At 47.1% G+C, this 26713-nt stretch overlaps 1 protein-coding gene across 2 annotated transcripts; it reads right to left on the bottom strand.

Annotated features, from left to right (window-relative positions):
- Window positions 1–871: 871 nt before the first annotated feature.
- Window positions 872–15402, bottom strand: ARL14EPL (ARF like GTPase 14 effector protein like). 2 transcript variants are annotated; one of them, XM_090037211.1, is made up of 4 exons: window positions 15324–15402; window positions 5267–5389; window positions 1511–1650; window positions 872–1131 (listed from the first exon to the last, which is right to left on the bottom strand). In XM_090037211.1, exons 2-4 carry the CDS (start codon window positions 5378–5380, stop codon window positions 909–911), a joined length of 477 nt encoding a protein of 158 aa, XP_089893337.1. In that variant the 5' UTR covers window positions 5381–5389; window positions 15324–15402; the 3' UTR covers window positions 872–908. The 2 variants fall into 2 exon arrangements, with proteins under 2 accessions (XP_089893337.1, XP_089893338.1); XM_090037212.1 differs by having other exon boundaries at window positions 1511–1647.
- Window positions 15403–26713: the final 11311 nt, after the last annotated feature.

Here is a 26713-nt window from a genome sequence, read left to right as displayed (position 1 = left end):
GCTCATCTAGCCCAGTGGTTCTCAATCTTTTTTGTACCAGGACCCATTTGTAAACATTGATGGCCAGTCCCAGCCCAGTGCCCCTCACTTCTGACCCACTGCCCCCAGGCCCCAGCTCCATGGTGTGCGGGGCATGGGAGGGCCCCAAGCAGCCTCTTGCAGGCTAGGACTCTGACAGCCTGCAAGGGAAAAGCCACAGTTTCCCATGTTTTTCTCCTTTAAAGGAAAATCCATTTTTAAAGTTTGCTGATCCATTTTTTAAAGTTTATTCATGACCCTTTCATATAGTCTTGCGGCCTACCTTTGGGTCACAACCCATAGGTTGAGAAACACTGATCTAGTCCAACCCACTGCTCCAGGCAGGATCATCCCTATCCAAATAGTCCCAGCTAAGTGTTTAAAGGACACTAGAAGGCATAATACACAAAACTACAGTCCCAGTGGACGGTTCCACTTAAAGTGTCTTATCTCAAGTATGTAGCGGGTAGAAGAAGAATGGATGCGTCCAATACCTGCATATATGTGCGCAAAGAAATGATTGAGGGTAAGTTGAATCAAAGTAATATGAGCCAGCCTTCCAGAATAAGAAAACTGCTTGCCCATGGCACTCCTGACACCTTTCATTTTAAAAAAGTAAAGATTTAGAAAGACCTTGCTAGCTGCTTCAGCAAAGTTGGCAAGGATTAGGGGAAATGAAATACCTACTCATTCCTAATGGCAAGGATTCAAGCATGCTAGCAGGGCAGTGTGAAGAACCAGGAGTGCCACTAACAGGAACATCAGCAGAATCAATTCCCCGCACTTTATAAAACCAAACAACACTTTAATAAACATTTACAAATGAAAGGAAGAAAGGAAGAAAGCCCCCAAACATTGCTACAAAATATTACAAACCCAACACAAAAACATCAGTCAGGGACAAAAAATGGTAACATGCTGATCACATCACCAGCTTCAGTCTCAATTCTGTCATAAACCCATTTTCTATTACAGCGACATTCAGGTCCACATTTGTTGGAATTGCATTTAGGACATGGATAAAAGCAACCCAGACAGTTCTTCTCCAGGCAGTCACACAAATCCATATTATTACAGAGAAGCCTACCATGTTTGTCGTACTTCTTCATAGTCCTGTAAGAGAAAAAAGTGATTCTCAGAGAACATTTTAACCTGTTCAGTAATAGAAGCAAACTAATATTGAAAAATCTACACAGGAACAAATATTTCCTTCTGACACCCTTTCAGTGAGATACCAGCATTAGTTTCTGACAGTAATGGACAATAGAATTAAGATGTGCGTGTGCCAGAGGAATAAGTCAAACTTCTGTTACACTACACCAAGAAAGTGAACACAAAGTTTTCTCAGGTAAACATTTACCTTTGAAAACTTTACACATAAGAGTATGGAAAAATATTAATTCATTTTTGCGTTTTGGGAATATTCAGCAAACAATAGAAGAGCAATTTAATAAAAACAAGCAAACATAACACATCAAAGGTATCATCTTACTTGTGTTTATAAAAAAATTCTTGGTTCAGTTTTGACATACGGGCTTTCTTTCTCTGTTCTCTAGTTTCAGGGTTGAAGTCAGCTACTTGAGGTCCTGGGTTTTGAAATGCTAAGCATTTCAGTTGCTTCTCTATTTGCTGCTATGAACAAAGAAAGAAAGGATTATAAACTGACACAGACCTTTACTATCTTATAATTATTATTACAACCAGTATTCTTCTCAATTTTAAAGGCCACAGGAATTAGGATATAAGACAAAAATCTAGCCTATGTTACTTAAAAATATACCATTCAGGAATTAATTTTGTAACCAATTATTCCCTAGGCCAAAATGACAAGCTTATAGAGAAGGGCATGGCCCACAGTCTTCAACTCTGGGCAAATGCAAAAGCAGAGAAAGGAGATAGGAAACAGGTGTTAAACATGTGAGCATGGCTGAGACAACTGGCATCTCCTAACCACAGTAGATTTCTTCTTGTAGATGTACCACGCATGCTTTGCCTGTAAACAGTGTTAGACCTTTGCTGCCGGCAGAATCAGCAGTGGCCAGCGGTGATCAGGGACCACCCGCAGATGCCACCAGAAGTATCAGAAGCGAGGGAGGCAGGATAGCAAGCGGCGACCACCTGCAGGCACTGCCAGCAGTGTTGGCAGCACTTTTTGCAGGGGGTGCATGTGCACCCGCATGCACCCCTACATGTCACCAATGAGCTTAGGACTTGTGAGAATGCTTGCAGACATGTAAAAAAAAAAAGGTACTTTACTTTAAACTCAGTTCATTCCTGTGCCAAGCCCCACGCATGCCCAGAGGAGGCAGCACCTTAGCTGTACCTGGCCCTCCTGACATCTGTATAGATCAGGCGCTTTAGTGGGGCTTTTTTGGTGCTTTTATCTAGTAGCTGATTGAATCAGCTTTAGCTAAAACAGCAAAAAGCCCTGCTGAAGCTCCTGATCTATACAGATGCTGCAGAACTGGGCTGAAGTAATGCACTGCTTCTTCTGGTAAAGTGCAGTCTTTTAGGGGGTTTTTTTAATGTCTGCCAGCAGCTGTCTAAGCTAGGGACACATTATAAATGGCAGCTGACTAAGGCATTGCATTTTCTGAAATATTTTCATGGTGCAGTGCTGTTTCAATTCCGGTTTTCCTCTGAATCAGGAGTTTCAAAAGAGAAGTTCTAACAGACCAGAACTGCTGAAAGATTATTTGACTTTCTGCCTTCTGGTAATACATCCTTTCAAGCAACATGTTGCCTGAGGCCTTTCAACTCTTTCCCTGTGTTGCACAATGCCTACCAACTACCCACTAGCTTTCCTCTGTGTTGAGCTAGTTTTTCTGATTTGTCCAAGCCTTCATCTCTATTCCCCTGGCTCTTCTCCTAAGTCTCCTCATCTCTTCCCAAAGACTTCAATTTTACATTCTTCAACTTGCAGTTTCCTAGACAGTTCTAACAATATGATTGTGCATCCTCAAAGTCTGAAAAAATGTAATACGTACACTGTATCCTGATAATTTTTTTTGCTCATTAGCAGAAATATTTTTTAACATTAAAAATAAAACAAAGAGCCAATAAAGTACAAAATGTGCTACTGACTTCAAGATCCAGTCAACTAATGCGAAAGAAAATACTGTAATTGTACTAACTTCATCTGGATCGGTCCTTCTAAACTCTTATCTGCCTCTGTTCCCTCAGCTCCCCAGTTTCTTCTTCTATCAAGAAGAAACTGGGGTCAAGGAAAAGGTACAGAAGAATCATGAATGCAGGAAAAAGCAGTCACAGTATTGAAGAGCATGAAGAAGAGCATAAAGAAGAGTGGAGGAGCCCAAGTAAATATATTCAGGAAGACAGAGAGAATTTCAGCAGGAGGGAGAGAGATTCTCTTATACTACTGTTAGAATTTACAATGGATTGAAACTGCTGAACAGATTCTGGGCTTAAGAAGTAGACACCTTATTCTCCTAGGTCTTTGCTATCGTTTACACCTGTGCAATGCAGGTGCAATGTGAGCATAAAATGTGACTGTAATTGAGTCTGGGGTTTATTGTAAAATTTCTGTGTTAACTATGTTTGTGCTGTAATGTTGTGTGTCTCAGTTTCCCCTAGCTAACATTGGGAAAAATGCACTATAGATAACAGCAAAGCCAGGGTCTTTGGCCTATTGACAGAAGGCACATCCATCTACAGAGATCTGAACAGTTTTGTTGATGCTTCAGCAAAGCTGGGGATTGCAAGTAACACCCTGGAGGCATCCAGGGGAAAGAGAGAAATAAACATGACAGTGGATGCAGTAGGGATGGACAAGCAGGGTGTTGACTGAAGGCCTGAAGATAGAGACTAGCAGAGTAGTTTCAGACTCTAGAGCTGCATGACTGAATGTGAACAGCTGAGTCGCTCTGGGCTCCTCAGGGCTGCTGCATGAGCTGGACTGGGAACACAGAAACTGCTTAACCCTTTGGAGGGAGCAAGACCTTCTTGCTATGTGGTTTTTGCCCCAGTAAATGTTTTTATTGACAAGAACTGTTATTTTGGCTGCTTGGAACTTTGTGTTGCACTAGTTCTTCTCAACCAGTCATGTCCCTCCCAGGAAATAAAGTCATGTCCCCCCAGGAACTGAATTGGAAGCTAGATCTTTGAGTCAGGGCTGTGGAATAACCAGGAGGACTGCAGACCAAGAGACCAGGTTGGCTTCAGGGGCCACTCTCAAGTTAGGGACAGACATTCAAAAATCTTGAGCCTGAATTGATTCAGTCTTTGCATGCTAATCTAACCTGGCTAGGTTAAATCAGTTTTGTAACTAGACAGACATCCCAGAAATTCAGGCCCACGCCTGTAGTAGCTGAGAGGGGTGTGGCCAGGCTCTGGCAGGATGCGTAATTAGCCCAGCAGGGAACTGATAAGTGTTTATCACCCAATTAAGAAAACAACAGAGGGACATTACCAGCTACATGTTGATTCTGCCTGTTGATTCAGCACCCACTGGACTGTAGCCAGCAGGTGGCCTGCTAGCTAATACACAGACACCTCTCCATAAGGCAGAGGGGAGGGGGGAATTCCTGCTTAGCAGGGAGTGGTGAGGGGAGGGAGGAAGCAGCCTGCAGTCTCTGAAGCTGCAGCCAGGAAGCAGAAGGGAGGGGCCAGCCATGCTGTGGAACAGAGACCCCACCCAGCCCAGAGAGCATGCCAAGATGCTGGGGGTGTCTGGTTTATCTTAAACCAGGAAGGGGTCTGGGACAGACATTGCATAAACCAGTTTGAGCCAGGTCAGTTAAGTCTGATACTACATTCAACCAGGTTTATCTCAAACCAGTTTCAGCCATTCTAAAACTGGTTTATGTGCACTGAACATCTGTTCTGTTCTGGATTTAAACCAGTTTCTGATCACTTCAACCGGTTTATGTGTAACGTCTGTTCCTAGTCTCAGAGACCAGACAAGCCTGGAGTGGTCTTCAGCAAGTACCCTCATGGGGGGGGGGTGTTGGGGGGGCTAAAATGTTAAACACAAGGGACATTTGACAAAGCTTAGGGTAGAAATAATTACAAGGATATCTTCCTATCAAGAGGACCGTCCTAATTATGTTCTTCCTCCCTAGCTAATACTCTGAAGGGCCACAGATCCTCTATTTGCTACCTACACTTAATTGACTGCATGGTCCCTCATTTACTGTTTGCTGTTACTGACACATATTTGCCCCAGTTTTTTCTTTGTACAAAAAATCTGCAACAGTCACAAGCACCCTGACTGGTAAAACAGTCATACCAGCTGCTTCTGTGTTATTGGACAATCCCTGGCAGCAGTAGCAGTTGCTTTTGCAGGTGCCTCCTGGGTAGAAGTGTTTTTCTCAGTACAGTTTTCTTCCACATGATCACTCATTTCAAAATGCTGCAAATAAAAATGAAAAAACCTTAGGATGTTAAAGACAGGTGAGAAAACCACAGATTTATTAGGGGAAGCTAGTCAAGCTTTTAAATTGGCCAGTTATATCCAGATTCTGAACCTATATAGCTTAGGGGGAAAATGTGATTCAGTATCAACTGAGATTGTAAATGTTATTAAAACTCTTAAGTTATCAAAAGCCAAGCTATCATTAATAAGCTGAAATAAAAATGACTCATATGAGAAAGGGCTGTTGGTTAGAGCTGTGTTGGTCTAAGGACACAGACAGAAAAAGTTCTTTGGGTAAATGTGATACCTTTTATTAGATCAACAAGTAGTTGGAAAAATTGTTCTTTACAAACTTTCAGGCACAAACACCCCTCTTCAGGCATAGGAGAAGTTGTTTGTGCCTGAAAGTTTGTAAAGAACATTTTTTCCAACTATTTAGTTGGTTTAATAAAAGACATCACATTTACGCAAAGAACCTTGTCTGCCTTGTTCAGTGAAGGACATTGCTCACACCTAATTTGCAAGCTTATTTAATAACAGCTTGATTTAAGAGAGCATTAGGACCACAGGTTATTACTTTTAATTGTAGATATGTAATAGTTCAGCAGAAAGAGCAGGACACAGTGGGCATATCTTCACATGCATTTACTACGGCCTAGATTTATTGCGCAGTAAGATAAGCCAGAGTGAGGGTTTTTGGGTAGGTGTCTACACATGCAGGGATCAGATTTGCTCCCAAATCCCTGAGACCCTGCAATAGGCCCCTGTGGCCACCAGGGGGAACTCTAGGCTCTGGCTGCAGCACCCAGCAGCCATCTTTACAGCCGACTGTGCTCTCTGCTCTCTGGCCAGCCTCTTTCTTGCCCAGGAGCAATATGCCAAGAACAGAGGCAGCACATGGCAGCTCTCTCTGTGGCCACTCTGCCTCCCTACACTATAGCTACTCCAGCCCCTGGCCCTAGCAGCAACAACCAGTGCCTGGCAATCCTGCTGGCCACAATTGCCCTGCTGGCCCGCCATGCCAACTGCCGCCTGGCCCACAGCCATCTTGCCCTGCCTGGCTCCCCAAGACCAGCAACCGCCTGCCCGCCTGAAGTGTGCCATCCCAGGGCTACTGCCAGGGATGTCAACAAGGCAGGTGGGCAGGCGCCACCAGAGCTGCCATCGCCTTCCCAGGCCTCTAGCCCTGCCACCTCTGGACCCTCTGGGCCAGCCAGCACTGGTGGCTGCATGTCATCCAGAAGACCTGGGATGATGATCAGTGGCAGGACAGCTTGCATATAACCCAGGCCACCTTCTGGGACCTGCTTCAGCAGCTCCAGACCCACCTGAAGTAGCAGGACACTGGTATGCACCTGGCCCTCCCTGCCAACACTTAGCTGGCCTCTGTGTTGCTGAAGCTGGCCATGCCCACCAGCCTCCAGTATGTCAGACACCTGCTTGGCATGGGCAAGACCACTGCCAGGGAGGCAGTCCTGGAGGTGTGTGGGGCCCTCCAGGGCATGCTGGGGCACACTGTGCTCCGTGTCCATGGCCCGCTGGCAGTCGTGGCAGGATTCCATGCACTGGGATTCCCACAGTGCATGGGGGCCCTGGATGGGATCCATATCCCAGTCACCTGCCTACCCCACGAAGACTGACCCTATTACAGCTGCAGGGGATTTCACTCCATGGTCCTGCAGGCTGTTGTGGACCACCAGGGCACCTTCACCTACATGAGTGCTGGCTAGGTAGGCAGCACCCATGATGCCCACATGTTTTGGAACTCTGGCCTAGTGGGACTGGTGGAGAGTGGGCACTTTGCACTGGGGGTGCCAGATCTACAGCTGGGCACCATCATGGCCCTGCCCCTGCTCATCAGGGACCCTGCCTGCCTGCTTCTGCCCTGGCTGATGTGGCCCTACCAGCCACCTGGACCCCCACCAGGCTCACTTTAATGGTGCCTGGGCTGGACCCATGCCCTGGTCAAGTGTGCTTTTGGCCCTGCTGCGCATAGACCCCCTTTCCCATGCCCACCCCAGCTCTACTCTCATTGTAGACATGTATCTGTACAAGTCTTTATTCCCCTCACATCACACCCCTCCACCCCCCTTAACACACAGAGCCCCTTCCCTCTCCATCTCATTCAAACAGAGCCCCTCCAACACCCTCACCCACCAACAATAAAAAATCCTCTTCCCTGTGCAAACTATTTACAAAGTGGGTTATTTTGGTGTCCTGGAGTGGGGGACTATGGGGTGGAGGCACCCAGGGGGCAGAGCCTGAGGGCAGGCAGCTACGACCCTGGTCTCTGGCCATTCCCCCACTGGTGCAGATGATGTGGCGCATGCAGGGGGCTCGCCTCAGGGTGATGGCAGCCTCTGGTCCTCTGGTGCAGGTAACTCCTCCTCTGCCAGGGGCTTTCTGTAGCTGCTTCTGTGCCCATGTGGAACTGGGATGAGCAGTGGGCCTAGGCCAGGGGGCTGGGTAGTGGTGGTGGATTTTGCTGGTTGAAGGTGGTGTAGGACCTCCTCCCAGGCCCAGGCAAGGGCCTGCTGCAGGGTGGTAGGCAGCTGCCAGGGGGCCTACAGGGCTAGGGACAGGAGTCGGGTAGCAAGCAGCATGAACATGACCACCAGGTCCTGAAGGATAGTGTTTTGCTCTTACAGGACCTCAAGCTGCTCGTACTCCAAGGCCAGAAGCTCGGCTTAGAACTTCCAATCCATCTGGTCCCGTGCATCCACACAGGTAATGTCCTCCAGACCCATGCGTCCTCCTTCTACTCCTCCAAGATGGCCACGAGCCACTGGAGGAGGAGGGTGCAGTCCATGATGTACCTCTGGTGAAGCTGGTGCATCTGGAGAGCTAAAGCATTGGACAATAGTGACCCTGAGGCAGCATCTCCACTGGCCATGGGGACCTCTCCCCCATGTCCAGATGCTGGACCTGCAGAGCCATGAGACATAATTCTTTTGTGAGCATTTGCAACATTTCAGAGATAAGATTCTCTGCACGTGGGGCCATGTGCTGCCCAGCCTCAGATCAGGGGTCAGCCATGCACATGTGCCAAGGAACCATGGTAAATTGGGCTGGGTAGGCCTGGACCCAGGTGGCCACCAGCCAAGCCCCCTGTCCCTGCATGCTCCCCTGGGGCTGCTGGCTGCTGGCTGCAGGAAGCCTGCCTCCCTTGCCCCCTTCCCAGGGCAGGACAAGCCAGGCTGCTGACAGCACCTGCTGCTGTGATTCCAGACCCCCCTCCCACCTCTCCCACTGCAGGCCAGCCACTCTGCTATGCTGCTGCCCAGCCCACACCACCCAGGCTCGGGGCATACAGGTCTTACAACTGGGGTAAGGAGCTGGCCCACTCCTGCCCTTCCCACAGAGAGCTTCTCTGGGGAGGTGCCCCAGAGCCAGTTCTCTACTGCACTGCCACTGCACCCCAAGCATGCCCCTGCTGCATGTATCCTAGGCAGTGCACAATGTGGTGTTTGTGTGGGCCCACTATGCCCTGTTGATGATGATCCTTATGGTGCCCTGGGCACACCTGCACTCCTGGTTTGAAAACCTGAGCTTCAACAGTGCAAGGGACAAACCCATGGTGCCCCACAATCTTCACTGCTGCCTAGAGGACTACCTATGGCAGCATTAAATGTCCCTGCCCTCCATTGCTGAGGAGGAGATTGTCACCAGCATCAACACATTCCTCAGGGTATGACAAGCCTGTGCAGGGGCACAAGCTGCTCAATAAAATTGTGTACTGTGTCCCACCTCTCTGTGTGCTATGCAGGGGAACCGGGGGCCAGTGGAGTGCAGGTGGGCCAGGAAAGGGGGAGTTGCATGGGTCAGGTCCAGGGAGAGCCCTCCCCACAGTGCACAGCTTACCACATATCCAGGCCTGGTGTGGTTGGTGGCTCAGTGCAGTCCTCCCAGTTGGTGAAGGTGTGTAGCTGCACCCCATGTGCATGAGGCATGGTTTGCAGGTGCCTGGCTGGGGGCTTCCCCAAGGAAGGAGCTGGTGCTTCTGGCAGCTGGCAGTGTCATGGCCAGCCATTCCTCATGGCTGGCCCTGGGGCTGCACAGCTAGTAAGGAAGGTCCTGGCCAGGGCTCACCAAGCTGCTGATAGAGGCTGCAGCTGTTGAGCTAGGCGGAACAAGGCAACAGCTGCCAGCAGCACCCAGAGCAAAGGCGCAGCATGGGATGGTCAGCTGGATGGCAAAGGCCCCACAGCATCTGCAGACACAGGGTAGACTGCAGGAGTGTGCTGCTGGCAGGTGGTGCTGGCACTGCAGCCAAAAGCTGTCTGAAGGTGGCCCTGAGGGGCTGACAGAGTTGGGCAAGGGATGCAACACCCTTCAGCATGCAGGTGGGCCTGATGGCACTGTCCTGGCAGCCGCAAGGCAGGGCAGTGCCAGGCAGCACTGCTGGGGTACTGGCAGGCATACATAGCAGGGCTGTGGCCTGTCCAGGGGGATACACAAGGCCTGCAGTGCCCTCAGGCTGTGTGTGTTGTGTACCCCAGGGCACAAACTGTCTGCAAGCTATAAAAGAGGCCATAGGGGCAGCCCAGCCCAGCTCTGGGGCAGGAGGCCATAGGGGCAGCCCAGCCCAGCCCAGCTCTGGAGCAAGAGACAGTGGTGGTGCATGGGGTTGCATGTGTACCCCCTGAGAGTGCTGGTGCACACCCTGTCAGCCAGCATTCCTGGGCAGGGGGGGAAGGTGAGGCGCTGGTGCCCTCCCTGAGAGTGCTGGCTAGTGAGTGGGACACCAGAAAAAGTGGTCCCCCTGCAGCTGGAAGTGCCAGCGGTGTGCTGCTACCACTTGCAGGTCAGCAGGATTGGCCACAGAGGGACCCCGCCCCGGTTGGCGGGATTGGCCATGGGGGAAACCCCCAGTCACTGACTGTTTTCTGGGGGGGGAGGGGGCAAGTGCCCCCCTGACTCAGGAGGCACTAGTTGCAGGCAGGCAGGAGAGACACCTTGCCTGCAGCCCTGGGGCTGGCCTCAGGCTGGCTCCCTAGTGGCTGGGTAGACCTGCAAGCAAACTTGCTCCCAGGTCGTGTCTACACATGAGTTACTGTGCATTAACTAACTGCAATTCAATTTGATACCTGCAAATGCAGGTAGGAAATTCAATCACAATTAAGGGTTTTTACTGTGGAGTAAATGCATGCATGTGTAGATGTGTGAGCTTACTGCACAGTAAACTAGGATACTGCACAGTAACCTGTCTTGTGTAGGTGCACCCAGTAGTTACCAGCTGCCCAGTCCTGGCCACAAGATAGACTGTCTGGTCATCAGCAGGTCCATGCTTATATCTCTTCTAGGAGGGGTCCCAAGTTGCTCTGATCACTTCCCTCTGGCCTTCCAAAAATACATAATTTCTTAGGCAACCTCCCTTTTCCATCCCATCCCATCATCTGTTTACCTGTGTTTTCATCTTAGAAACAATTCAACATATGCTTATTCCAGGAACCATCCTCTTCCATGCCCACGCTACATCTTAATGCTTACGTTTATTTTGAAGAACATATATATTCTATGCAGGTCTGTAAAATGAGCATTACAGAAAGGTTTGCAACTTCCATATCTTGCAAGTCTATGATTCTACAAAGTTTAACTACCCAGTTTCCTGTGAGCAGCCGAGCAGATGGGACTCTTGTTCAATTTAGCATCAGCACCTTCAAATCATCTGTAAGATCTGATATATATATTTTATTTCACTTGGGCACTGTCAAGAAAATATCAAAGAATACTCTAAGAAATTATCACCACACTACTGAATCTACAAATTATCAGGAATACAAAAGTAGAGACTATTATTTTCACAAAGCAATCAATATCCAATAGATGTGGAGAACATGGCATGTACAGGTACTTACTTAATATACCACAAGGTGTCACTGTTGTTCTACAAAGGTAAAGTGTGTGGCATTACATTTTTTAAGCCTTCATTGACTAAAAGTTAACTGGTTTAAGCACCAACATATAACACATTTTTAGATACCCAAATGATGTGTTGCAATAACACAGGACACAATTATACTATTTCAGACAGCATCACCATTTCATTTCGGGTATGGAGGCTTCATTTCACAAACTTTGCCTATTAAAACCTAAGCCTTGCACATGGAGTCTGTATTTTTGAGTTCACAATTTAAAAACCCACCACTGACTCCACTAACAAAACACCCAGAGGAACCTATAGACTCATGTAATAAGACCAACAGCCTCCTCCTCCACCATGTCTCCAGTGCTCACTCATTCTGCCACATAATTCTATCTGAGTTATGCTGAGGGGAAAAACACTGCGGATCACTGCATGTGAAGGACGCCAGTCACTTAAAACACTTCTGGGAGGCACTCAGATGCCCACATGTGTAAAGGCCATACTAAAGGTCTTCAACTCTCCAACAAAGCTCTTTTTGGAGTTTCTAACAGAGGTGTAATTGAGCAGTTATGTGCCCTACGTGGTGGCAGGACACAGGCCAGCAGCTGCAGCTGGGCTGCTGGCAGCAGTAGTGGCAGCTGGACCTGAGGAGCAGTAGCTTTTGTTTTTGCACCTGCCTGCAAATCAGCACCCAGGCTTGGTGCCTCCATCACCTCCCCTCCATAGTGCTACTGGTCTGGAAGTCACTTTCCCCTGGTGATGGACAGTTTCTCAAATTACCCCTCCCCAGTGTGGTAGTGTGTTCAGTTCTTACCCACACTCTGCCCCGCACAACAGTCTTTCTCAGGACTCCTTCCTGGATGGGCACGCCCTGTTGCAACACCCCTTCCTTACATGCAGCTTTTGCCTCCTAGAGATGACTGCAGGGAGAAAAGTAGTTGAGAAACCAAGCAAAGAAGGCAACTCCCTGCAGTGACCATTTCTCTGGCCCACTCTTCTGAGGTACAGAAACCAGCTCAAGCATAGAAGATGAAAGGAATGGGCGAAGAGTAAAAAGAACTAATATTAACCAGCTCTACAAATCAGTGGTTCTCAGCATTTTCCACACTAAGGCTCCGAACTCTTCCTTCATGACACTCCCACATCTAGATCTAGCTGAACCCATTCCCTCTCCTCACTGTGGAGGGAACGTGCAAACAGATGCAAGCCCCATGCTGTTTTCAACCATCAACCCTGAGCCTGATGCTGCAAACTTGAGATAAAAGGAGAGCTCAGCCCTTTGTTTACCTTCAGGCTGAGAGCCCAAGTCAGGATTTGCTAACCACCTATAGCTGCATCCAAGGTTGTCAAAACATTTTACAAATGTGGATAAGCATTAATTCTCCATATTCTACTACAATACATAGAGGTCAAGGCCAGGGCTTCAATTAGCGGCCACTAACTTCAATATGAATTGTACAAGTTCAAAACTTCTGGAAATCAGGTCCTATCTTAAATAGTGTTAGAGTGATGTTCTAGTTGTGATAGTCCAGGCAAGGATTTTTTGGGGGTGGTATGTTTTATTGCAGTGATTCTCAACCTTTGTTGTAACATGACCCATTTGCAAACATGGATGGCCAGTCCTGACCCAGTGCCCCTTACTCCTGACCTGCTGCCTCCCACCCCCAGGCCCCAGCCCACCAGTGTGTGTAGCAGGGTGTGGGTGTGTGTGGTGGATGGAGGTGTGTGGGGGGCATTGGGGGAGCCCCAAACAGCCCCTTGTAGGCTGGAAATCTGACAGCCTGCAAGGAAGAAGCCATGGTTTCCTGTGTTTTTTCTCCTTTAAAGGAAAATCCATTTTTCAAGTTTCTTGGTCCATTTTTAAAGTTTATTCATGACCCTTTCATATATTCTTGTGATCCACTTTGGGTCACAACCCATGGGTTGAGAGGCACTGTTTTACTGGACCAACTGCATGATAAAATTAGATAAGCAAGGTATTCTTACTCAGATTCCTGAGAAAGACCTCAGGAAGAATTCCTTGCATTCAAAAGTTTGTCTAACTTTATTCCAACCATGCAATTGGTCCAATAAAAGACAAAACCCACATTAAAAATCCTTGCCTTTTGTCCTAGTTTAAGTCAGGCCTCAAAGATTAGTGGCTGCTTTTTTTAAGCCTAGTCCTTAGTGCAATAAGATGGCCATTGTGTTCCACGAAGAAAAGTATTTCAACAATCTGTGCTTTTAAGGTAGGGGACAGAAAAGCCTTTTACAAAATTGCACAAAGTTCCCCATCTGAAATATCAACTGTACATGCCAGCTCTAACTGTCCAGGAAAGAGATTCACAGGCAAGACACAGTGAGATCAGGGAATGCTTCAAGATATAAACATCTGTATGAATCTGTATTTCCCTCATATCCTTTAAAAGTGAGGACAAAGGTTATGGGTTTCATGAAGGTCGGAGCAGGTTTTCTCTCTCAGATCCACAGACCTAAGACTCCAAAGGGAAGGGAATTCTAGCATGGAGGGAGTGTGTATTGGTTTGCTGTAAAAAGCTCTTACCCACAGCTTGCTCCAAGCTCCTTTTCTCAGCGACACAGGAGCAACTACATGCCAAATAAAGTCAGCATTAATCTGGCAGCAGCATTAACTTTCTTTCAGATTTCCATTTTGAAATGTGTGTGTATGGGGAAAATAGCTGGTTCCATTCGCCTTTTCCTGTTCCATCCCCTTTCCCAAAACATTAACCTTGTCCACAGTTTGAAGAGAACAGGTATTTCCTTGATATGGACATCTTTTCTCAAGGTTACCAAACAAATGACCAGGTCCTGTTTGCTGTCTTCCACAGAAACTGAAGGCAGTGCTAACCCGACCAAAAATAGACTGGGGCCGGGGGGAGGCTATGGGTGTGTAGTATAATAAAAAGAGACTTGGAGAAGTTGTCAAGAAGGCAGATGTTTCTGGTCAGAAAGCAATGCTTCAAGTCAATACTTGAGATGAAAAGGAGGGTTCCCTTATGATTTTTATAAAGGGAAATTATCTGTGTTTGTTATTTCAATGATTTATTCCTATAATTAACTGTTATTTAGGAGACTGTAGCCTATAATACCCAGATACTTTATCGGGTACAAAATGTGGTGACTAGAGTTCTGTCTGGTTTCAGGCTGCTTGATCACAGCAGACCAGCCATGGTATCTGTGCAGACTGACTGTTGATTTAAAATTACTTCTGCATTCACAGGAAGTTCTTCACAATCTTAAATCATGCCAGTGTAGTTATTCTGAAGTAATTTATTAACCTTGATCATTCCCCTGACCTGAAACACTACAGTTGACTCTTGTAATGGATTTAACCCATGTGCACAGAGCTGGATTGGGCTCAACTGTTACTATACTGCAACAATGAGAGTTAGAGATTAGCCACTGGGATTGTGGCACATACACTATGCCTTCCTTAAACAGTACAGGAAATCTGGCACACGCTGAATTAACTTTTCCACGGCTTCCTTTAATGCTTGGGAATTCTTTGTAAGGGACTGGTAGAGGTGGTGGTGTCCTGTGGACTGCAATCATTTATTGATTTCCTTGCAGCACAGCTTCAAATGGAGTTGTATTGCCAGGGAGATGGAGAAGCCCTCAGAGCCCGTACGGAGGCTCAAAGTACATGTAGCAACAGCCTTTGTCTCCTGGATCTCCTTCAGCGTTCTGGAGAATCCATAGCAATGAGGACTGTTCTGGCTGAGGGGTCAGGGGAAGAAAATCCCTGCCCCCCATAACCACCTCTCAACAGAAGCTTTTGGGAGAAAGCCCAGCAGCTGGATCCCTGTGGAGGTTTCCTTCCCCAGGAATCCCATCCAAAACTTCTATGCCACCAAACTAGGATGCTGCGATGGGCCCTTCCATTCTGTTTGAATTCAAAAGAACGAGCTATAAAATCATTGCATTATCCTGGTTATCATCTAACAGGCCAGAAGGCCTGGTAAGCAATCCCTTCGGATAACTTACACAATTTAAAAAGGTGCACGTTCAAATCAGCTCAGCTAGCTAGGCACAAAAAGACTTTCCAGAATGTTAAATTGGACTTACCAACCGAAGACCTGGCACACAGAAGACAGGCTACTGTACATTTACAGTGGCACAGTTGATCTGATAGTGAGAACCTGACGTCAGCCCCAGAGTGACTGAAACAGAAAACTAAGCATCAAAATAATGCTCCCAGGAGGACAGCACTGAAGACAATGCCAGGTGAATATCTTAAAGGATCTCACCCTTCTCACCTCATCATTCACAATCCCTCTTAATATATACCATACAGGACCTGAAACAGAGAAATCAGTTTAAACCTGGATGCCATTATTAATTCCTTGTTTGTATGCATCTATTTTATACACCAAGCAATGAGCTCTCCTGTTTTTCCCCTATGTTTTCTCGCTTAAAAGGAGCGAATAAGGCTAGAATAATGTTTACACTTTAAGAGATCACTTAGTTGTGTAACTTTTTTAGCAGCTAAATTACACAAAATATTTTTTAAAATGAATAGCTTCCTCTAGCAGACCAAAATCACCAATGAAGTAGACAGAATTTCCCCCAGGCCCTTAAAATGTGGCAATACCAATACACTTTTATTCTTTTCACTTTCCTTTACAATAAAACCAGCTGACACAACTCAAGCTGACACTGGTGCTTTCAAATGTCTCCCAAATGTCCAGCATATTGAGCTCACTGATGACTTGTCTTCCCATACTTTCAACATAGTTTGAGTGAAAACAATGTATCAAATGATACAGCTATATAAAATGTGTACTTTAAACAGTGATCAAAATAATGGGAAAGTCAAAGTAACTTTGTCAGAGCAATGCCATCATGATAAAGACTGCTATTTGCTCAAATAAACATATCTATAAGTCCAGCATACATTCTTTGATCTTTTTCAGTTGAAGGCATTTACCACAGCCCACTCTCAGAACAAATTAATTTAATCCAGCTATATGCCTCTGCTATGCTATTTTCCATCCTTCTACTATTATTAAAATCAAATGCTGACATAACTATTCCGGAGAACTAGTTTACCAAACTGACATAAAGGATACTATACAGACACACATGTTATGCTACAGTCAGTATCCTTTGTTTTGAAAAATAAAACACAAGCCCTCTAGGGGAAAAATTAAAGAAACCTCCCTTGTCCTCCTATAATAGCAGGATGGAAAAAAAAATGTTTGCTTCATTCTGCAGGGTTTTTGGTTGTAGCTGTGTTGGTCTAAGGACACAGGCAGGCAAGGTTCTTTGGGTAGATGTGATATCTTTTATTAGACCAACTACGGAGTTGGAAAAAAGAATTTTTATCTTTAATAAAAGATATCGCATCTAGCCAAAGAACCTTGCCTGCCTGTGTCCTTAGACCAACACAGCTACAACCAAAAACCCTGCAGAATGAAGCAAACATTCTCCCTTATTTAAAATACATGGTAAGCTTTCAAGATATTCTACAAAATCAAGGTATCTTGGGGTTTAGCATAGGCAGACAAATGGTTGTCATGTTTATTCATACAGTTATAAATGAAATAGCTTATGTTTAAAACCCAGGGTAGACCTTTATTGAGCCTCCTCCATGCTCTAATTGTCTAGGAGTGCCACATTACACATGAATCTGAACTTTCTGCATGACTGAGAGTGAACAGGAACTGTGGCACAGATTGATTACTATATGCTTAGAAATTTACAAACTATAATCTACTAAAAATAACCCACTTCTTTTTCTTTGTGCGTTCATATACACATGTTTTCAAATTACAATCCCAGATGAATTCCTGGTCTCACCCACATCAGTAGCAAAACTCCCATTGATTTCTTTAGAGCCGTCATTTTGTGCCCACACATTCCGTGCCTATGGTGAACATACTTTGAATGATATGATACAAAAATCCATAATAATAAAGAAAATGGAAGAATGTATAAGCACTATGTAATACATACATACACATATATACATACACACACACTTTAAAATAGAAGTTTCTTTAAAGTTCTTTTAAACTTCTGGCCTTTCCTCTAACAGCCACTGTCATCATTCCCATCCTTTTATATACAGACTTCTAGTCCCATTTGCCACATAATTATACCCCATGTTCCCTGGATCTTTGAAAGAGGCCAAGGCTTTCAGGCCAGAAGTTCCCTGGGTGAGTTTAACTTCCAAATTTTCCAAGGCCTTACATTAACCAGCTCATTGATGCAGCTACCTTTCATTCTTGGATGACCCATGACTTGATCTATTTTGTGGGGATCATTTCACTGAGGGCAGTTGCCAGTTTTGCAGGCTCACTGCCTATAAAATCAAGTTAGAAGTTTCCCCCAGTTACTTTTTTTAAGGCTACAGGACACCCTATATGAATACGTATTTTTTAAAAATTGGAGCTATAATCTCAGCAGTTTATAAACTGATGTGAAAATAGATTGCTGTTACCTCATTCAGGGACACAAAATAGTACAGATCTGATTGACAAAACCTAGATATTACACCAGAAGACCTGTATTCTGTAGATATTTGGAACTGTTTAATTTCATATGGACGCTCAAGATATAAACATCTTGAGTAAAATTAAAGAATAACAATAAAAATGTGGGCAGTGGACCTGAACAGTCTCCTTGCTTCTATTGTCTTCCTGTTCTTAAAGAAAGCAATAGCGGGTAATGGACTACAAGGTTGTGCCAATTAGTGCCTCCGGTGCACCTGAGGTGCCCTTTAATAAGCATTACTTCACAGTCTGCTCTGCAGCAATTAGAAAATGAGCACAATGAGAAAACAACCTTCAGTTTTATGTGTAAAAAATGAGTTTGTAAAGTTCTTGCCCCCTTGGCAGTGTCCCCTATGTATTCATTATGTGATTGTGAAAAAATATGAGCGGTAATATGATATGGAATGTTTAGCAATGGTCTTTCGGTATCTAATTTAGCCTCTCTTCATCCTCGCTTCCAGCTCAGCTAATTTCTTTCTCTTGTGTTCCTCTCTCTCTCTCTCTCTTCCCTCCTTTCTGGAAACAAATCAATAAGCAAATCAAGTGAATAAAATCATTTTAGAGAAAAACAGAGAAAAAGCCCAGCATCTGCAACGGTGTGGCAAAATTGCAACAAGTGAGATTTTAGAAACAAGGGAGACTAAATAGCTTCTTGAAAACAAAAAGAACAAAAACACAGGGGGGAGAGAAAGATTAAATTCTGCCTTGCAATGTATCCAACCCTACTACTGTTCCATACTCCTGAAGGGAAAAGATTCAGAAGCAGCTCAGCACTTCAAACCTCATGAATTATTTTACAGTGTCTCTTTCTTGATTCAAAAAAGAAAGTAGAAGACACAATTTCTGCCAATCCATCAGCATGTTTAAAAGCATCTTTTCATCAGAGCTAGGCCTTCAAATGAAACCTTGAGTCACATGAATAGGTTTTGCTTTCTTTACTCTGCGAATTCACTTCACTCAAAACAAAAAGCCAAACCATATTCTAACATTATAAAAGCCTAAGTCTGCCTGTCTGTCTGTAACGCTTTATTCGCGCTCTGGTTGCCTGTCTTGGCAGCCCAGCAGAGTGCCCTACACAGACAGTGGAGCACCGCCATGACAGTGGGGACTGAGGGGCTGGAGGGGAGGGAGCCGTGCTCCTTGGAGGCAGAGGGAGATAACGGGGACTGGAGCACCACCATAATGGATGGGATGGAGCGGGGGGTCTGCTTCTTGGATCCAGGGCCGGCGCCCCCCCCAACAACAGCCGGCAGGGAGGGGAGGCGGCAGGGAACAGCGGATGGAGGAAAGCAAGGAGTGGAGGGGGCATTACTGGTGGCTGCCCCGTGCTGCAACTGGGACTGCTGTTGCGGCTGCAGGCCCTGGTCCCAGCCCGAAGCAGCTGGGGGGAGGCAGGGAGCAGCCCTGGCCCTGGCCATGACCTGAAGTGGCGGGGGCAGGTGGGGAACAACCAAGGCCCCAGCTCTATCCCCAGCCCAAAGCAGCGGGGGGCGGGGGGGGAGGAACGACCCAGGCCCCAGCCTGAAGCGGCAGTGGGGAGGCAGGGAGCAGCCCTGGCCCAAAGCGGTGGGGGGAAGGGGGCGAATGGCCATGCTCCACCCCTGGCCCTAGCCCAAAGTGGCACGGGGGGAGGGGGAACAGTCCATGCCCCAGCCATGGCCTGAAGTGGTGGGGGGTGGGGGGAGGCAGGGAACAGCCACGGCTTCCCTGCTCCCCCCCATCATTATTAATGGGCAATTTGATAGTCTAAAATAATTTCTGATCAGCTGAGACATGTTGGAATGAAACTCAGGACTACAGCAAACCTGAGGCGAAGTAGATGTGGAGTGTGCAGGATTTGTCCAGAGGCAGATATACAGTGACAAGTTGTGCTGGCTCCTCTTCTGTAACCCCAGATCTGTACAGAATTTAACTCTCCATTTGATACATTATTACCTTTCTGGCCTGCACAGCAGCTCTCCTTATGCATCAATGATATTTGCTAATAGGCAGGTAAGTCAACAGCACTAAACAAGTGCAGACTGCACCTTTTATTTCAAAGACATGTTGATTATGGAACAAATGAAAACAAGCTGCATATGAATAAAAAGAGACACAAAGGCCTGGGGCAGAACACGTTAACCTCCCTGGACAGTCCATTGTGAACCTCAAAGTAGCTGTTCTTAAAAAAAGAAAGTTTAAAAAATGACTTGAATACAGAACAAGAAATCATTCACAGACTGAATTGTGTTGTCTGGTCTCAAGGGAGACTCTGGCTTCTTATCTCATTACGTGGATGAGCTTTTAAAACCCCCATATCCCTCAGTGGATTAACCTGCTTTGTTCATCCCTTCTGATCTCTTCCACCCACCTTTGCCTTTTCTCAGCAGTGCCCCATTCTTTTTCCCCCCTTTCACTATTTTTTATATTTAAATGATTTTATTCTTATTTAGTACCCCTCCTCTCTTCAAGTCCTTTCATAGCATCTGATGAAGTAGGTTGTAGCCTACAACGGCTCATGCCACCCTGAATAAATTATTCTATGAGGTGCCACCCTGCTCCACCTTTCATGTTTGTTGCTTATCTTTTTAGCAGAAACTTCTTTGAGATAGTTCCCTACTAAAAAACCTTGCATTATCCCAGAATCCTTTTTTTTTTAATATACAGTCCCCATCTGGAGTCTACATTGGACAGAAAGCATAATCCCTCCATGAAACAACACGGGGACACCAACCTGACAACAAGTTCAAAAACACATACAAACCCCTGGCAGAACACTTTAACCGCCCTGCACTTCCCGTCGCTGACTGTTCTCAAACAACAGAGCTTTAAAAGCCCTGTTGAACCAAAAATTATGGAACAAAAAATCATCCACAAACTGGATTGTGTTAGGTATGGTCTAAGCATGGACTATGGCTTCTTACCCCATTAGCTTGTTAAGCTTTTTTCTTTTTAGCTTTTTTGACCGCTACGTGCCTATGGGTTTAGTTTTAGTTGTTTTAGTTGGTTGAATTTCTAATTTCAGAATTAAATTGTGCCTGCTGCTAATGATAGTTATAAACAGTAATTGGCTCAAATTTGAAAGCTGGTAAAAGGATAGGTATTATCAAGCTGCTCAGACACACTTGTCCTTCAGAATGATAGCATAAACTTGGTTCTGCCATGAAGACAGGACATAATCATGTTGTAGCAGTTCTCTGCGTCTGTGCAACAATGGCTAAAGAGCCATTAGGGCTCATTCAGCACCATGGTGCAGTTCCACAGCAAAACGCTGGCGGTTACTAATGCTGTTACTATTGCTTTGTAACCAGTATCCATAAACGGCATCCAGCAAGGAAGATTGTTATGTGTATGGGACCTACAGCTCAGCCTTTCCTTTTATCACTCACCTCTACCTTCCAAGTAGCCACTGTCACCTTCTTGCTCTCGTGTTCCCTCAAGCCCTTCTTTTGCAATTTCTCACCCTTTGCCTTGCTCTTCTGCACTCTCTTCTGTTATTTCCCACCTCCCCCTCAGCTTGATTTTTCTCCCTCAAATCTCCCCTTCTCCTTGATATTCTCCCTCAAATCTTTCTCTTCTCTCTTTCGCCTGCTCTCAATGAGTATCATAGTATATCATCATCATCATCATTCTATTAAGAAACCCCTCCACCTTTCCCACTCCTTTCTTGCCCCCACTACCGTCACAGCAGCCCTCTCTAGTTAGCTGCTGCTTTAGCCCCTGCAGCATGCACCCACATACTCACATACACTGCCTGGCTCCATGTGCCTTTGCTGCTTGCCTCACATTTACTCACCCAGGCTGAAGCTGTCCCTCCTTGGAGTCTCTTCTTCTTCTTCCCTGCTGGCACTGAGAGCTGGGAGAGGTGGTAGCTGCCACTGGCCAACAGAAGATCCCAGAGCTGATTGCAGTGAGGGAGAGAGAGCAACCCATGGCCATGACAGTCCAGAATAGTAGATAACTTTATTGTTTAAAAAGCTTGCTTGAATGTGAAGTTGTGCAGAGTGCGAAAGCACTCCTGGCTGTTACACTGAGGGGAAAAACTTGAGTTCAGTGTACCACAAAACAGGGCTTACGGTTCACAGGAAATTTTGCTTTATTGAAAGCTTTCCTTTGGTCTGAATTAGAATAAAACTAAAACTTTTTCAAAATTTCCTAAGGGATACCCAGCATGGGTTTGTTGCGGGTAGGTCTTGCTTGACCAATCTCAGTTCCTTTTATGACCAGGTGACCTATCACCTGGACAAGGGAGAAGAGATTGATGTTGTATATCTTGACTTCAAAAAAGCCTTTGTTCTGGTATCCCATGATCACCTCTTGACAAAACTGGCCAACTGCGGCTTTGACGTCACCACAATCCACTGGCTGGGAAATTGGCTGCATGGCAGGACCCAGAGGGTGGTGGTTGACAGAAGTCAATTGTCGTGGTGTGCGGTCACCAGTGGGGTCCCTCAAGGCTCTGTCTTTGGGCCTATACTATTTAACATCTTCATTAATGATGTGGACATTGGTGTCAGAAATGGGCTGGCCAAGTTTGACAATGACACCAAACTCTGGGGTAAAGCATCCACACCTGAGAGCAGGAGGGCGATCCAGGCTGATCTTGACAGGCTCAGGAAATGGGCGGACGAGAACCTGATGGTGTTCAACACCGAAAAATGCAAGGTTCTCCACCTTGGGAGGAAAAACCTGCAGCATGCCTACAGACTTGACAATGCTACACTGGTTAGTGCTACAGATGAAAGGGACTTGGGGGTCATCATTGACCACAAGATGAACATGAGCCTGCAATGCGATGCTGCAGCTAGTAAAGTGAGCAAAATGCTGGCTTGCATCCATAGATGCTTCTCAAGCAAATCCCAGGACATCATTCTCCCGTTGTACTCAGCCTTGGTGAAGCCGCAGCTGGAGTACTGCATCCAGTTTTGGGCTCCACAATTCAAAAAGGATGTGGAGAAGGTTGAGAGAGTGCAGAGAAGAGCCACATGCATGATCAGAGGTCAGGAAAACAGATCTTACGGCAACAGGCTGAGAGCCATGGGGCTCTTTAGCCTGGAAAAGCGCAGGCTCAGGGGTGATCTGTTGGCCACCTATAAGTTTATCAGGGGTGACCACCAGGATCTGGGGGAACATTTGTTCACCAGAGTGCCCCAAGGGATGACAAGATCAAATGGTCACAAACTCTGCCACGAGCAATTCAGGCTGGACATAAGAAAGAACTTCTTTACTGTCCGAGCCCCCAAGGTTTGGAATAGACTGCTGCCAGAGGTGGTTCAAGCTCCCACTTTGAATACCTTCAAGACACATTTGGATGCTTATCTTACTGGGATCCTATGACCCCTGCTGACTTCTTGCTCCTGGGGCGGGGGGCTGGACTCAATGATCCTCCGGGGTCCCTTCCAGCCTAAATATCTATGAAATCTATGAAATTTCCAGCTTCCTGACAACTGCTCAGTGCAATTGGCTTTCTTCTCTCTCACTGCTAATAGCAGGCCTGGCAAACACCAATATCATTGAGCAGTCACAGGCACCTCCCCAGGGGCTTCCCCTGCAGGGTAGGCTCATCAGTCCCTTTGGGATTAGGAAGTCCCTGGTTCCCAGTGTCATCATCATGGAGCACTTCTACCAGGAACCCAGGCAGGGAACACACAGCCACCCTCCACCCCCACCTTGGAGGAGTGATGTTGACTCAGCCTGACAGGCTTTGAACCAAACATGCTCAAATGGGCATTTTTCTGCAAAACTGGAATTCATTGGAAAATGTCTGAGCAGGCCTAAAAACCTCCTGCCCCCTAGAAACTCATAAGCCCCTCTTCTTACAAATGCACACCAGCATTGTCCTCACTGCTATGCCCACAGACCTTCTTCATTATGCACAAGGTACCAATGACTGCTTTCACACACCCCGAGCACCTACAACCTGAAGGGGCTGGGAAAGTGCAGACGTAATTTGCACTTATAACAATAATGCATAGGGCCAGATCCTATTCCACCTTTTAGGCATCTACGAAGACTTACATTCCTAAGTACAATCCTCCTTGGGTCCCTGAAAAGCCTTTAAGGTGTCTCTACTTTTGTAACAGATGGTTGTCCTCTGACCCTTAAGTCACAAAACAGCATCAAGGAGCTTTTGTGTTAATGGTTTTCCAGGCTCTCCAACAGGGTGGTCTACATTCACAGTCTGAACTGGTCTTTGGAGCAGGGAGAGCAGCTCCAAGCTCTGGAGTGGCAAGAGAGTAACGAGGTGTTGCCACACTGTAACACAGTCATCCAGCAGGAGAAATCATAAAAAGGGACAAACATCTCACCAGTTGCCTGCCTACCTTGCTCTTTGCCCTGTTGTCTTCCCGGTGTTCACCCTGGGTCCCCCCTCATCATATTCACTTCTGTGCCATTTATCCCCAAACAGTCCTTCTTATGAGTCTCCCCCCAACACAAACCTTTCAGCTCTGACTTCAGCTGCACCAGGCCCTTCCCTGTCCCCTGCAGAAGCAGCCTCTGCTGGAGAGGGGGTGGCAGCAGCAGCTCCCACTGGTGGGAGGACAGAAAAGCAATCATTTGAGGAAAACTGTTCAGTGCAGGGACTTGAATGTGGGATATCTGTCATGAGCAGGGATCCTGGTTTTCCCTGATAAAAAAACTGCAAATTCTCTAATTCAAACCACAAAATCTGTGATTAAAATGAAAGGCCACTATGTACATAGGGATCAGTTGAACACAATGTTTTATTGATATATTTCCAAGTTTAAAACAATTTGGAAGTCTAGCAGTGCCTCGATCACTACAATAAAATACATTCTAAATACCTATGTATTTGATTTGAAGTTTTCTATCAAGGAAGGTTTCTATCTATTTTTCTATCAAGGAAAAATCAGAGCTCCCCCTGCCCCCTTCACTCACAAAATACAGGTCCAGACCCCTCACTCCCAGGCCATAGCCCCCCAGCCCTGCCAGTGCCCCTCACTCCCCCCCATTCCTGCTGGTGCCCCTTGCTTCCCCCCTCACAGCCCCCTGACCCTGCTAGTGCCCCTCGCACCACACAGGGACCCTCAGCTTCCCGGGCTCTGGGGGCCAGGGACCAGGTCTGCAGCCCCCTACCCTGACTGCCACTTACTGCAATGAAGCGGAGCATGGAGCCTGGCTCCTCCACTCCCATGGGCCACAAGGCCGGCATAGAGCCTGGCAGAGGTGGGTGCAGGCTGCCTGCTGTGGGCTTGGATGTGGGAGGAAGGCCCCATGCTGCTGCACGCACTCCCACAGGGGGAGGCAGGACCTGTGTCCTACAGATCTGTGTGCAGGGCAGAGGTAGGCTGCCCACTGTGGGCTTGGACTTCTCATCCTGCTGCCCTCCCTTGGGGTCTCTGTGGCCCAGTAGGCAGGACCCAGCACAGCAAGGCAGAGCAGGGCAGGGCCAGGCAGGGAAGCTCCTTGCCACTGAGAGCTTCACACTGCCTTGGTGACATGCCTCCTACCCACCTGGTACCAGCGGGGGCAGTGATGGAGAGTTGTGCCCCTTGCTGCTCCAGGGCAGCCAAGACGCAGGCCACCGGGGCACCATGGAGCTCCCAGTAGTGGCCCTGAGCTTCCCCGCCCAGCCCCACTCTGCCCTGACCTACCGGGTTCCACCAGCTGGGCTGTGGAGGCCCTGAAGGGAGGGCAGCAGGGCAGGGGCCCACAGCAGGCAGCCTGCCCCTGCCCCGCACACAGATCTGGGGGGGCACAGACCCCCCCTTTTTTCCCCCTGGAGTATGTGCAGTGGCAGAGCCGGCCCCATCTGCTCTACTACCCGGATGAGCTGCCCACAGCTCCATCCTACTCCCTTGGGGCTAGCGGCTGTGCATTCCAGACCTACGCCCCAAGCCCCCAGCCCTGCCCCACTCCCTGCCTCCCTATGGGGACCTCAATCTCCACCACCCCACTGCCACACTTACCTGTGGGAGCTGCTCTCCAGGCTGCCTGGTGGCCATGTGCACATATATGCACATGGCACCCCCTGCCTGATTGCCCTCCTCCCACTCCCCCCAGCCCCTTGCAGGCTGGAACTGCCAGCCTGAGAAAGCTCTTTGTAAAAGGTCAAAATCTGCTTGTTTCTCCATTAAAATGAAAAATCTGCATTTTCCTCAGGTAGAAGTGGAAATCCTCATTTTTTTGTTTTCCATGGGAAATGGAAAACCCAGATCCCTGGTGATAAGGAAGCAGCAGGGAGGCAATAACTGGCCTTCTCTTACATAATAAGGTCTGGAACAGCCTGCAAGTTCTGGAACAGCCTGCCATCAGAGGTGGTTCAAGCACCTACACTGAACACCTTCAAGAGTAGATTGGGTGCTTATCTTGCTGGGATCCTATGACCCCAGCTGACTTCCTGCCCTTTGGGTGGGGGGCTGGACTCAATGATCTTCCGAGGTCCCTTCCAGCCTTAATGTCTATGAAATCTATGCAGTAATCATGCCTGCAACTTGGCCTCAGAGCCAACTGGTGACTGAAACATCCATGACTACTAATAAAGATCACCATGTTTGTCTTCAGCTGATCTTCAAAAGATAACAGAGTAAATCCATACCAAACATTATTCACATACTGAATGCTAAGTTAAGGCTTTTCTTTTGATCAGAAGTCAGAGGGGAACAGTTCCATGTTCTGTCGTGGTAAAATTTAAGGATAGGCTGGCTCATCCCCCACTAGTTCTGGTGACTGCAGTTACATAAAACAATATACACCTTTGTCTGCACTTGCGAAGTATGTGACCATATCAAGAAGCCTTCACAGAAGCCTTGAGGGCTCTGCCAACCCCTGCCAACCCCTCCTCAGCTATGAGTTGCTATCACCAGAGACAACTCGTGCAGAGTGTGGGGCCCAGCCCCCATGTGCACCGGATATGAAGAAGCTGGCAGCAGATTCAGCAGTGGGGAAGCGGGGGTGGGTGCTGAGCAGTATGGGTGCATGAAATGGGCCCTATTCGATTCGGCTTGAATCAGGGACAGT

Source organism: Crocodylus siamensis, chromosome 3 (genome assembly GCF_052110815.1).
Source record: "Crocodylus siamensis isolate JL-2025a chromosome 3, ASM5211081v1, whole genome shotgun sequence".
NCBI classification, from domain to species: domain Eukaryota; kingdom Metazoa; phylum Chordata; order Crocodylia; family Crocodylidae; genus Crocodylus; species Crocodylus siamensis.
Note: the sequence above shows the minus strand (reverse complement) of the source record. Positions and strands in the feature narration are given on the sequence as shown.